Source organism: Muscardinus avellanarius (genome assembly GCF_963383645.1).
Source record: "Muscardinus avellanarius genome assembly, chromosome: 3".
NCBI classification, from domain to species: Eukaryota; Metazoa; Chordata; class Mammalia; order Rodentia; family Gliridae; genus Muscardinus; species Muscardinus avellanarius.
Window position 1 is genome coordinate 138576219 of NC_137788.1, and position 13676 is coordinate 138589894.

Here is a 13676-nt window from a genome sequence, read left to right on the forward strand (position 1 = left end):
GGAAGGAAGAAGCCCCTGCCTGATCCTGCAGCTTCTGCAGAATCCCAGCTTCCCAGCATAGACACCCATGGGAGTGGCCTGCCTTTTCCCCGCGTCCCAGGCGACCCTAAGGTGCATGGGGATGAGGCGAAGTTGTGAAGGAGAGACGAAATTCACCCGAGAGCCGACAGATGGGGGTGCAAGCTGCCCCGGGTGAGTCCTGCGGTCTCCCAGCCATACTGGCTGGGCCTGCCCTGGGACAACTGCCCCTGAGAGCCCATCTCCTGCTAAGCTCCCTCTGGGATGTGTGTGTGCACGTGTACTTGGAACCGCCCAGTGCGCCTCCCCTTCTCACTTACTTTTACTTACCCCTGTGGGGACCCTGTGGAGATGCAGGAGGGTGAGCTCTGGCCATGCCTCCTGGATGGAGGAGCCGAGTGGGCATCTGTGTCTGAGATGAGTTGTGTGGACGCTTTGGGGCCTGCGGGGCTGGATCCTTAGCATTTTTAAATTTTATTATGACTGTGTTTGTATATATATATATATAATATATATATATATATTATATATATATATATATATTTATAGCTCTATGTGCCCCGGCCCCTCCCCGCCCCTAGTTTTTGCCCCTGGCTTTCTGTCTGGTGGCCGTGTAGGGCAGCACTGTCTGCGTGCTCTTGTCTGACACCGTCTGCGTGCTGCTGTTCCTCGTGACCCTTCGAGTCTGTTCTGGGGCTAATGTGGTCCCTGAGCGGCGGCTGGTCAGTGGAGATCGCCTCGTCTTGTGGAGGGCTGGGGAGGACTTGAGGGGCCCCGCATGGGCCTCTGCGTTGGGCAACTCAGGGGGCAGGCTCCCCTCCTCCTCCTCCGCCTCCTCCTCGCCGTCCTCCTCGTCGTCACAGCACAGAGCGTGGTAGAGTACTTTGTCGCTGAACCGCACCCTCTCCCGCGTCCCTGGAGTCCGCTGGGGCAGCTGGCTCTTTGTGGGGCCGGCGCCGAAGGCCTCCTCACTGGAGGAGTCTGGGGTCTCCACTCGCGGCCCGTTGGGGATGGGCACACCGCCGTTCATGAGCCGGTAGTCCGGCCCAGCCCCTGGCCGTACAGATTCGGGGCCGTCCACGGAGTCGGACGGGGTGGAGACGTCCAAGAAGGAGCAGAACTCCCAGCTGTCCGAGAGGATGTCGGCTGACATGAAGCCCAGGTGGCCCAGGTCAAAGGGGCCGCCCGCGCCCGCCTTGTCGCTGCTGGAGGTGCTGCTCACTGTGGCTGTGGCCCAGTCATCCGGCTCCACTTCAAAGTCGAAGTCAGAGGTCAGGGTGTCGATCTGGCTCACCACCTGGCCAGGGAGGGGAGAGGAGGGGGGGTGGTGGTTACCCAGCATCACGCAGGGGTGGGTGTGTCTCTGCCTTGCCCCGCTGGCCCTACAGAATGGTGGCTGGACTTGAGGTCACAGGTTTATCTGTCTCGTTGGGAAGCACAAATTGGACCAGGGTGGACAGAGCTTGTTTTGGGACTTCCAAAAGACTGGCTCATGTGCCTTCGTCCTTGGGGGGAGGGCTGCTTTCCACCCCTGCACCCCATCTGTCACACGCCCTCTGTCCCAGACACAGCTGCTAGTGATCAGGGCTTGGTCTTCATTCAAGTAAGAGGGGGGCACTAAGGAGGGGCTGAGGGACTCCAGCAACCCCGTTCACTGGCCACATCCACCCTCAAAGAGGTAGGGTGTGACCAGGAGGGGGACCTACAGTGTCGGGTCCAGTCCCTGCAGCCAGTCAGTGCTTCCCCCTGGGATTCCTCTAGCCCTTGGGGATAAGCACAGAGGGCGTGGCGCTGGCTGGGGGCCCTCCCTTCCCCCACTGCCTCCCTCCTGGCCTTCCCTGCCTGCTGACATGAGAAATCTACCCTGGCTTGTTGGGGAGGGAATAAAGCAAGCATTAGTTGGTAAGCAATAAAGAAACCATCCATCCTGGGCCCAGAGCCACTTGTTAGGTGCACGCAGCGGTGGGGGTCACGGCCTCCCTCTGTTCTGCCCTGCACAAAGCCAAGCCCTCCACCTCTCTACAGGAGGCCCCGCCTCAGGACCACCACTCCTGGGCCTCTGTCAGCACATAAATCAGGGTGGAAGACAGCAAGGAAAGAGGGAGAACCAGGCAGAGACCTAAGGGAGGGCAGAGTGCGAGAAAGGAGAGGATAAGTTTGGTTCAAAAATGGAACAGCAAAACAACAATAACAACAGAAGCTAAGCAGAGGGACCAAGTCAGAGCGACAGAGACTCAGAAGCATTCAGCGACTCCCTGGGACAGAATCCAGCTGGTATTTATCAGTACCTAGCTGGTATTTATTAGGTGCAGCCAGTTAACTAACTAACTAATGAAGCCCTTAATTCAACAAGCATTCGCTGAGGACCACGGATATCCAGGAAGGTGCCGGATGCCCGGCCCGGGCTGGGGTGGTGAGTAGCCCAAGGTCAAAGAGGAACTGGCCCCAAATGTCAGGGTTAGGCCCAAGGGCAGTAACCTGGACGCAGGGATGGTCCTTTTCCCTCTCTGGGTCTCGGGTTCTCAATCTGTGTGTGGGGAGAGGAGAGTAGGTGAACTAGTTTGTCTCCAGGGTTTCCCCTACTGCTAAGATTCTAGGAGTCTGTTTATACAGGTGAGTTGGAGAAGCTGTGTTGGAGATGAATGTCTAGGAGGCCCGCTCGCCATGGCACCAGGCCAGCAGCGGAGGACTGCTTGGCTAAGGCCTGCAGAAAAGTTAGAGGAGTCAGGACACCTGGAGGCCAGACTTAGCTTAGACATTACCATGTGTCTTTGGGCAAGTCACATAACCTCTCTGGACCTTGACTTCATTTCCTACCAAGTGGGTATGAGACTCCCAGCCCTGCCAACCTCACCAGAACAAGAAGAAGGGGAGTGGAAGGGCTCTAAAGAGCAATGTGGGACACGGTCTCCCTCCTCTGCCTACCTACTATGTGCCAGTCTTTCCTTCTACCCTGCTCTTGAGTCCCACCGCCAGAGATGAAGTCAATATACTTTCAACTGTGGCTGCTGCTGGCTCAGGGGAGTATTTGAAAAACCACCGGCCTGGGTTTTGAGAATTTAGGCTGGGTGAAGACGGAGCAGGACAGACAAGCTGCGACCTCACAGACTTGGCCGATGCAGGCTGGCCTCCGAAGCCAGAAAGGAAAGAGTAAGTCCTGGGTTCGAGTCTCGAGTCTGACCCCTCTTGGCTTTGGGACCTTAAATGGATGATAATCCACCCCCAAGATGTAGTCCCTATCAAAAGGGACGGCACAGATCCAGGCGCGGTGGCACACCTATAATTCTAGGATGAAACAGGAGGATTGCAGGTTTGAGACCAGCCTTAGAAAATGAGTGAGACACTGTTTCAAAATAAAAATAATAAAGAGGGATAGGGGATGTAGCTTGGAGGTAGACTGTCTCTGGATTCAAACCTCAGTACTGCAAAATAAATAAATAAATAAATAACAATAAAAAAATAAATCAAAGGGATGTGATGGTACACAACTGTAATCCTAGTACTTGGGAGGCTGAGACAGGAGGATTGTAGGTATAGGGCCAGCCTCAGCAACTTAGCAAGGCCCTCAGCAACTTAGAGAGACCCGGTTTAAAATTAAAAAAAAAAAACAGGTTGCAGGTGTAGTTTGAAGGTAGAATGTCCAAAAGTCCCTGGTTTCAATCCCTAGTACAAAAAAAAAAAAAAAAGGATAATATTCCTTCCTTTGCCTAGGGAAACAGTTAAACAGATATGCTTTAAATTGCAGTCAGGCCCAGCATGGTGACACATGCCTGTAATCCCAGGACAGGGGAGGCTGAGACAGGGGGATCACAAGCTTGAGGCCAGCCTCAGCAGCCAAGAGACTCTCAGCATCTTAGTGAGACCTTGTTTCAAAAATAAAAAAAATAAAAATAAAATAGGACTGGGAGTATAGCTCAGCGATAGCTATACCATTGGGTTTAATCCCCAGTATCCCACCGTCACACATATATGCAATCTCCCACGAAACTGCAATAGGAACAGCCAAAAACTTAAGAACCCAGTCTCTGGAGCCAGCCTGGGGTCCAACCCTGATTTCACTACTTACCAGCTGTGTGACTTCTGTGCCTCCATCTCTTTCGTTTTGTTTTCTTCTTGTGGTGCTAGGAATGGAACCATTCTACCTCTGAGCTACATCCCCAGCCCGATTTTATTTTTGTTTGGAAAAAGGATCTCACGAAGCTGCTAAAAACCTGTGATCCTCCTGTCTCAGCCTCCCAAGTACTGAGATCACGGGCTTCCTCCACCTTACCCTGCTTCATTTCTTCATCCAAGGATTATTCTAATAGTACCTACCAGATAAGGCTCATGTGAAGACTCAAGGACCTAACGCTCTAGGGAAAAGTCCGCAGAAAAACGCAGACCACCAACATCCACTCTGCACCAATGGGCACGAGCAGACGCCCAGGCCCTGGTACCAGGCCCAGGAGCAGATGGGAGTCAGTTCCTTACAGAAGGAATGGCACTCTGATGGGGAAATTTCCAGCACCGGTGGCAGAATACTGGGATACTTTGGGTCTCTGAAGGCCCTGTGCATGGGTGGTACCAGTTTTCCCTAAAGTAGGTCATCTCCAGAAGAGGGCCAATGAGCCAAAGAGTTGTAAGATTCACAACCACTTGATAAGTGAGGACCAGAAGGGGCGCTATTTGCCCAAGGGTACCCAGCTTCTACACAGGGACCTGGGCCGTTCCTCAGGCCCTGCTGTTCTTCTCTGGCCCCCCATTTCATGGGCCCCTCAGGAGGGCAGTAGTGGAGCAGGCCCCATGCTACCTGCTTCTCTGCTCTGGATGTCTTGAAATCTGTGATTTCTCTCTGAGATTTAATAATCATTTTGCTTATATGTAATTTGGGATTGTCTTGGAGTGCAGGGAAATAATTATATACACAGAAGGAAAGAGAGGGGGAGAGAGAGAGAGAATGGAGAGAGAAGAAGAATCATAAAATTACAGAATCATAAACTGGGCGTGGTGGCGCACGCTTGTAATCCCAGCATTCAGGAGGCTGAGACAGGAGGATCACGTTCGTGGACAGCCTCAGCTATTTAGTGAGGTCCCTTGCAACTCAGTGAGACCCTGTTTCAAAATAAAGAATAAAAAATAGGGCTGGGGGTGTAGCTCGGAGGTAGAATGCCCCTGGGGGTTCCATCCCCAGTACCGCAAAAACAAAAAACAAAACAGAATCATAGAACCTCAAAGCCTTTAGGTACCAGAGAGACACTGTTGAGATCACCTGTCTTCTCACCATGCTTGCTGATGGGGAAACTGTGAGCTGAGACCAAAAGTCAGATCCTGACTCCAGGGCCTGGCACCTTAAGACCAAGAATGACCTGCTTCTTGGGGCCAAGAGTGAGCTCCAGAGAGGAAGGCCAGGGCCGAGGATTCTGATGGAACCCTCAGGTCACCTAGGGGTGGCCCCGACCTCTGTGCTGCTCACAGCTTTCGCTCCCCTCCCCTGAACAACGCTATCTTGCTGGACTTTCCCACTGACGGTAACTTCCTGTTCCCTGCTGCTGTATCCAGAGAACTATCTGATTGGCCAATAGGACCACATCACCCAGCCCTTCCAGCCCTTGCCTGCTACCCAAACTCCTGAGCTTCCTAAACACAATCCCCTACCACTCCCTTTCCCCTCCCGAGCACCACCCTCACCGCCCCTACACACTCCATGGAGCTCGAGAGCTCGCTTCTGCCTCCGGGCTCACCTGGCATGCCCTCGCTCCTGTCCTCCTCCATCCTCACTTCTAGGAGGAAACCTCCCGCTCCCCAGATGAGAGCAATATTTGTCACTGCTACAGTTCTATGCGTATATGTTATATGTGGTTGATGTCTGTTCCCTGGTAGACTGTAAACCCCATGGTGGAGGCCAGGTCTGTTTTGCCCACCGATGCATCTCCAGCTTGGCACAGGGCTGGTGTACTCTAAAAATACAGCTATCAACTGAGCAGATGAGTTGACAGAGGCTTAATAAAAACTGCTGGGAGCAGCCAGGCATGCTGCTGCATGCCCATAATCCTAGTACTTGGGAGGATGAAGCAGGAGGATCAGAGGTTCAAGGCCAGCCTCAGCAACTTAGCAAGACCCTGTTTCAAAATAAAAAATACAAGGTTAGCACATGTAGCTTAGAGCTAGAAGGTTCCTGGGTTCAATTCCCAGTACCAGAAAAGAAGAAGAAAAAAGAAAGAAGAAAGAAGAAGAAAAAAAAAGGAGGAGGAGAAGGAGAAAGAGGAGGAGAAGCAGCAGCAGCAGCAGCAGCAGCTGGGGGCTTCTTTGCTAAGGAAGAGTTCTGTCAGGGTCCTGAACATCGCAATATTGTCTGTCGCAGGCCCTCCCTCCAGCTCTGGCTGAGCCCCTCTCCAAGAAATGTGCTTCTGTGCTTCCTGAGTCCCTACAGCCAGGACTGAGGCCCTGAAGCCCCAGACCCAACCATCCCCTTCCTCCCTTCCCCTCACAAGCCACCACCTCCTTCCCTTCCTCTCAGCTCCCTGGGCAGCTGCTTACATAACTGGGGACTCTGCATTATTTATGACCACTGATTATTTTTTAATTCTGTGATTACGTTGTTTATTATCTTCAGGGGGGGCTGTGGAGTTGGGGAGACGGGGAGTGAGCTGACCGTGATTCATGGCTCTCATCCTGCAATTTGGCCTAATTGGCCAGGGAGCTTCGGTGATTCTCTCCAGAGGAGGAGGAGGCAAAGGAAAAAGGGAGGAAAGGCAGGCATGAAAAAAAAAAAATAATAAAAAATCCACGCAGTTCGCGCTGAGCTGCGGGTGATGGAGCTGACCCACTTTGGCATAGCCCTGTGGTCCCCAGCCTCTCCTGCTCCAGCTGCTTCCTGGCTGGGCCACATTTATTTATCTCATGCTCACAAGGCCTGTGGCTTTCCCTGCCACCTTCATACACCTTGCCAATGGGACCGACATTTGAGCAGCCAGGAAACAGGCTGTCACGGTCCCGGCTTCCTTCCAGGACCCTCTAATGCCACCCCAGGCCGAGGAAAGGCTGTGCCCACCCCTCTACCCTCCTTGGGCTGCTCAGGCCAAGCTGGATAACCGCACCCTTCATCGCGTCCTATGTAAGAATCGCTGATGACATGGGGGATACAGGTGGTCAACCACAGGATTGCTTTTTTTTCTCTCTTAATACTGGGGACTGAACCCAGGGGTGTTCTATCTCTGACCTACACCCCCAGCCCTATTTTACTTTTTATTTTGAAACAGGGTCTTGCAAAGTTGCTGAGGATGGCCTTGAACTTGTGATCCTCCTGTCACAGTCTCCCAAGTTCTGGGATTATAGGCATGTGCCACTGGCTAAGGATTACTTTTAAAACCCCAAGATGAAGGGACCAAATACCTGCTCAAGGTGAGCGCAGTATCCAGCAGGCCAAGGAAGAAGACCCTTAGCTCTGCCCTGGGAGCTCTAGGTTGGGGGACAACAGGGAGGCAAGTTCCCACCCAGAAACACAGCAAGGACGATCCTGGGTAGCGTGTGCCATTCTTGCTGAAGACAGATTCAAATTCCAGACCCTGCTCTTCAAAGCTCCTGGGAGCCCACGCTCCACACCCCTGGGGCCTTCCCCACTGCTCTGCTGCTCACCCCGCTCCAGGTGCACAAGCTCCTGGCTGATGGGGAACCCGCTGAGCCCACATCCGCCCCAACACCTCGGCTTCTTCACGGTGCCCCTCTCTTCTCCTGAATCTCTGTTCAAAAGCCTCCTCACAAGAGACCCACTTCTCACCCATCTCTGTCACTATCCGCTTTCCCTACTGCTAAGGGGTGGGACTGCCTTCTGTAAGGGACAGGATCAGGCCCCAACCAGAGTCCTGACTCTCCTGGCTTGGAGGCTGGTGTCTGAGCAGCAGGCCAGGACTAGAATAATTAAGTAGGAACACCTTAACAGAGGGCTGGGGCGTGGAGCCCCTGCCTAGCAATGTGCACGCCCCTGGGTTCCACCCTCGGCACTGACAAAACCCCCAAACCAAAACAAAACAAAAAACCCTAACGGATACAGAACTGGCTCTGTGCCCACCATTGCGCTAAGGACTTTATACATAATACCTCTTTTAATTTTCACAACAACTCTGGGGTAGGGGCTGGGGGAGACGTCAAATGTGGTCTCCTCGCTTTACAGGTGCACAGAGATGTCAAGTAACTTCCCCAGGCTCACACAGGGCAGAGCTCCTATATGAACGGGAGACATCTGGCTGCATGGCCCCGCTCCTAGCCCCGGGGCTGTGCTGCATCTCCGAATTAAGAGCCATGGAAGTGTGAGGAGCTTAAAGAGCCTGCTGGGATCGGCCTGGTATCCTGGAGTATTGGGAACCTAGGAGAAATGAGGGTCGACGGCCACATCCCTCTGCAGCACAATTTCGCCTTCCTCGTCCCACTTGGGCCTTTAAATGGCTCTCCCCGCCCATGGGACTGGACTTGCTCCCTGGCACCCAGGCATCTGGTGGCAGAGCTCTCAGGGGTTGGGGAGGGAGAGGGAGGTAGAGGAGAGGAAGCTCCACATCCCCAAGGGGGGTGAGCGATGCCGGGCCCTTCCCATGGGCTGGCCCCCGCAGATCCTGGCAGTATCACCCCCTTTCAAGGACGAGCAGACAGGCCCAGGATTGGGGAGGAAGCGCTTTGGTGTCTTCCATCCTTCAATAAACTTTAGGCTGTATGTTCAGGAGGGTGCGCAGGCTCTGCCATGATCCCGGTGTCTGGGTGGAAGGAGAGCTGCAGACAGAAGGAGGCTGGCCGAGGGGAGAGGGCTGAGCCCTCTCTGCTGCCTCGCTCCGCTCCTTCAGCAAGCATCTGCCCGCAGCATCCCTGACAATCTTTTTTTTTTGGAGATTGAACCTACAGGCATTCTACCTCCAAGCTACACTTCAGTTCTTTTTTGATTTTGAAGCAGGGTCTCACTGTGTTGCTGAGGTTAACCTCGACTCTGCCATCCTCCTGTGCCAGCCTCCCAAGTACTGGGATTAAACATGTGTGCCACTGTGGTGGGCTGGCCTGACCGTCTTGTGTGTGAATCTTGTCTCCACATGTGAGTGCTCTGCCTTCCTGATGCAAGAAGGAAGCTGGTGAGGACCGAGGCTGCTCAGGGGGTGAATGTGGTCAGGGAACAAGGGCCTGCTGCCCTCCTGACCTTGGGCCTGCCCATATCCCCGATGGAAAAATACCACCCAAAGAGATGGAGGAGAGCCTGGCAGATCAGCTTTACAGCCCCCTGGAGGACCAAGAGTCAAGAGCACAGGTTCCAGGATGTGGATTCGGAACTGAGCCTGGTACCCTACTTGGGAATCCCATCCCAGGGGATGTGGGCTATGGCATCTCTTCTTCTGCCTGGGTCTCCCTGAGCCCCACCTGCCTTTCCCTATGCCCATCACCCCATGTCCAGACCCTGCCTGGGGATGAGGAAGCTCTGAGGCTCCCCCCCTCCCCAGATGGGTGCCATTGGCAGCGGGCAGGCAGTGGCATACGGGGTAGACTCCAGTTGCCATAGCAACGTGCCAAAGTCTTGGGTGGAGGCACATGGCCTACAGGGTGTGTGGGGGAGGGGCCTCGTCCTCCCCTGTCCTGGCTCGGCCTGGGGCTGCACAGCCTATGCCCTGAAGCTCTGCTGTGGGAGGCACAGGAGTGGGTGATGTGGAAAGGGAAGGGGCACATCTAGAAGCTCTGCAGAAAGATCCCCAGGCTAGAGCATAAGGCATTATTGCTTCAAGGCCCTCGGTCAAAACGCAGAGAGCACCCCGCAGCCCACCTGCTGAAGCCCCAGAGCAGGTAGCAGGATGCTGAGTTCTAGGCTCAGTTCTGCCACAGGTAGGTTGTAGGACCTGGGACAAGCCCCTAACCCTCCCTAGGCCTCAGTTTCTTCAACGGTCAATGTAAAGGGCTGGCCTGGGGCACCTGCGAGGCCCCTTTAAGATCCGCGTGGCTATGCTGGAGGAATGGGATGCAGGTGCTTGGGAGATGCTCAGTGGGGAATGTGCACAGAGTTCTCTCAAGGCTGAGTCCCAGCATTAGGGTCAATCCTGGGTCCTTCTGGGTAGGCCTGCTGGGGCCCAAGTCCCATGTTCCTGCCCAGGACTGACTCTGGACAGTTCCTTTGACCCTGACAGAACTGCAGAGCATTCAGAAGAGGACAGGGAAGGGAGAGAAGATTGAAATCCTTTAGACTCATGAGGTCAGAGGAGGAAGGTAACTTGGGGGCCTCTGGGCTTTGACGTTCAAATTATACTGCCCAAAGATGTTCAGCCCAGACTATAGCCTGCCTCTGTCTGCCGGAAGTCATTCCCGCCTCCTGAGACAGGATGTCCTGGGAGGCTCTATGAGACTGACCCTGAGCAGAGAGGTTCCCCTACCCAACTGTCCCACAATCTGCAACCTCCCCCAACTCTGAACACAGATCTCTGCACCCTACTCCTGTTCCCAGGCTGGAATGGCACTCTGGCAGCATGGGGTGGGTGCCCCATCACCCCACCCCTGCTGCCCTCCCTAGAGCCCCTTCCTCCTCGCACAGCTAGCTGGGGAGAGCCTGGGCTCATAATTCCAGCTTGATCATCTTCCCTGCCATCTCTGCAGGGGCCCTGCTTACAAGGAGCTGAAATTTGCCTAAAGCCCACCTGGCTGGTATAATGGCACCCAGCAGGCAAATTCAGGCCAGCGGCTCAGAACGCTGGTCATGCATTTTGGGCTTGAACGCAGCCCAGGGGGCAGGGCCGGCGACATGTGTACCTCATTACCCCAGCGATGTGGGAAGCAGTAATTAAACCCGGCTCCACTTAGAGAGACGGAGAGGGGCACACACATACATCCCAGCACTCCTCAGTGACTTTTCAGCTTCTGCAAAAACATTCAGAAAGATCCCCTGTGGGAGGGGGGACACATGTCCTTAGAGGAGACTCCTGCCCCTACTAACTAGAAAAGGAAGCCTGGTGTCCACTAGCAGCACGAGACCCAGGCTTACCCGGGGACAGGGAGGGCAAAGCTGGTTTAATTGTTCCCAGATCAAGTGCTCTGAGCATCTGTGTGATCTCCCGGGTGATGCTTTCAGTGGGGCCTGGAGCAGGTAGGACCCCTCAGTAGACAGCTATCAGACTACTGGGGCCCCTGTGCCCAGATCAGATTCTGGCAGGCAGATGCTGAGGTCCAGGGTCAGCTTGGGTCCCAGAGAGTATCTCCCACTAGGAAGCCGTGGCGGGTTTCAGTTTTCACCAGCCACTGTGGCAGCAGCCCTGGGTGTCCACCCCAGAGCTGGGCCCACAAGCTGTCCAAGGGGTCACAGCTACGTGGAGCCCCCCAGCCCTGGGGTATGATGAGATTTTTAGCAAAGCAGATTTGGAGGAAGGAAGTCCCCAGCAGAGTGTTACCCCTGCCCGCGGCTTTGCACACTCAAACACGCATGCAGAGGCTTTGGTGCCAACCCCAGGAGGGCTGGCCTAGAGTTGGAGCGGCTCCATTGCCCCTCACTTACCTCCCTCAGCTCCTTGGCCACCTCCTTGAGCTCCCGCAGGATGCCTTCCAGCTGCCCAATGACCATCTTCATGCGCTGTCGAATCCGTTCCCGCTCACCACCACTGCTGGGGTCGTCACTGGGCTGCCCGAGGTCCGGGGTGCCCCGAATGTTCATCCTTCACCACGTGGCCGCAGGCCTGCCCATACTCCCCCCAGCCGGGCACACGCTGCGACTGCCTCCACGGAGCCCCCCTCGGCCGGGCAGAGCTCCACATCTTAACGGCCCCCCAGCCCACCCTGGCCCTGGGCGGCCCTCACCCAGCCCCTGCCCCCTGCCACTCCTCCTGAGTAGGCCTCTGGGTGGGGAGGAGCACCCAGAGGGAGGAGACAGAGGGGTCAAGGTGAGGACACTAGAGGGCAGGGGAGGGGCCTTGGGTCCCAGGAGCGGACTCCAGGGCTTGAGGTGCCAGTGGGTGTGGAGAGCTGATCTCTGCCTGAGCCTGGACACGCAGGCAGGGGGATGACTGTGCAGGGACTCAGGGTGAGAGATGCCCTTGGGATGGGGGAAGGAGCAGCGATCCCCTCTCAACTCCTGGGCAGTTGCAAAGGCAAAGGTCTCTGGATGCAACTAACACCTGCAGAGAGCCTTCTGGAAGTCGGGGTCTTCCAGAAGTGGAGGGGCTCCAGATGTGGGCGGCTCTGCAGCGGGAGCTGGATCCGAGGAGGGCAGCCCCCTGCAGAGAGAGCGAACCTGGCGTCAGCCCTCCCAGGCTGCAGCAGCAGCAGCAGCAGCCGGCACTGCCGCTCTCTGCCTCCCTCTCTCCCCAGCCTGCACCTTCCTCGCTGGGGATCCATTTATTTTTCCTTTGTGGGGAGGGGTGGTGGAAGCAGACGGTTTCCAGTACACCCTCTTCGGGAGGTTACAGGGGCCTTGCTTTAGAGGCAGAAGTCCTCAGCCTCCTCTGGGGCACCCCGGCGGCGGTTTCCCCAGCCCCCATCCCCCCAGCCAAGCTTGGCCCGCTGGTTCACCAGAGGGCCTCTCGGGTCCTCCATCCTCCCCCCCGGGGCCCCAGGGTCCCCCAGTTCCCGGCGGACCCTCCCTCCCCCAGCCCCGCCTTCCCTCCGAAGCCGGGTCCCGCACTCACCGAGGGTGGGGGCACCGGCCTTACCTCTGAGCAGCTTCGGGGGCCGAGCCCCAAGACGAGGTGGGGGGGCCAAGGCTCCCTAGGGCGGGCTTCTCTCTCTGGACCCTTCGGCCCCTGGCCTCGGGGAGGTCCTGCGAGCCGCGGCCGGAGACATCTGGGCGGCGGGAGGGGCGGGGCCTCCGCGCTCCGGGGAGGGGGGCCGCAAAAATCCCGCACGGCCCCCGCCAGGCTCCGGGCGCGCGATGCGCGAGAGTCCCGCGGGCTCGGGCCCCGCGGCCACAGGTGACCGGGGCGACGCCAGGCCGGTCCGGCGCGCGGTGCAAAGTCGGGGGCTGGAGGGCGCGGGGACCCTCGGCCCACGCCCGGCCCGGCCGCGCGCGGGGCGGGCGCTCGGTCCCGTGCGGATGGGCGGCGGGGGCCGGGCGGAGGTCGGGGCGCGCGGCCCGGCGGGGTGGGCGGCGGGCGCGGGGCGGAGGCCGGGGGCGGAGGCCGGGCTGCAGCCTCCGCGGGCTCGCGCCGAGCGAGGGCAGCGGGTCGGGCCGGCCTCCCCCGCGGCTCGCGCCGCCCTGCCTGCTCCGGCCCCGGCCCGGGCTGGGCCCGCTCCGCTCCCGAGCGCCGCCGCCGCCCGCCCGCCGCCCGGCCCGCCGGCCCCCGCCGCGCCGCTCCTCCGCGGCCCCGGGCTCGCTCGCCGGCGCTGGCAGCCGAGGCCCGGCCCCGCGCGGGAGGGGGCTTTTAAAGCGACACGCGCCTCCCCGCGCCCGGCGCCCGCGCGCCACCGGGGGTCTCGCCGCCCGGCGGGCGGAGGGGTCCTGGGCGTGCAGGCCGGGGGCGGGGCGGCGCGCGTGACCTGGGCCGGCTCTGGGGGCTCAGCCGTCCCCCCACCTTTATAGACACCCTTTCCCCCACTGCGGGGCGCCCCAGGTTTCCCCTTGGGCGAAATCCGGCATCCAGACCCCCGCACCCGCGCCATGCCCTAACCACCCCAGGCTGCCTTGAATCAGATTAATTGGGAAGTGAGAATAGAGCCATCTTTTACTGAGCAGCTACTGT

At 57.4% G+C, this 13676-nt stretch overlaps 1 protein-coding gene across 1 annotated transcript; it reads right to left on the reverse strand.

Moving 5' to 3' along the window:
- Positions 1-595: 595 nt before the first annotated feature.
- Positions 596-11656, reverse strand: INSYN1 (inhibitory synaptic factor 1; the record flags this gene model as incomplete). Its single annotated transcript, XM_080693141.1, has 2 exons — positions 596-1315; positions 11501-11656. 2 exons carry the CDS (start codon positions 11654-11656, stop codon positions 596-598), a joined length of 876 nt encoding a protein of 291 aa, XP_080549267.1.
- Positions 11657-13676: the final 2020 nt, after the last annotated feature.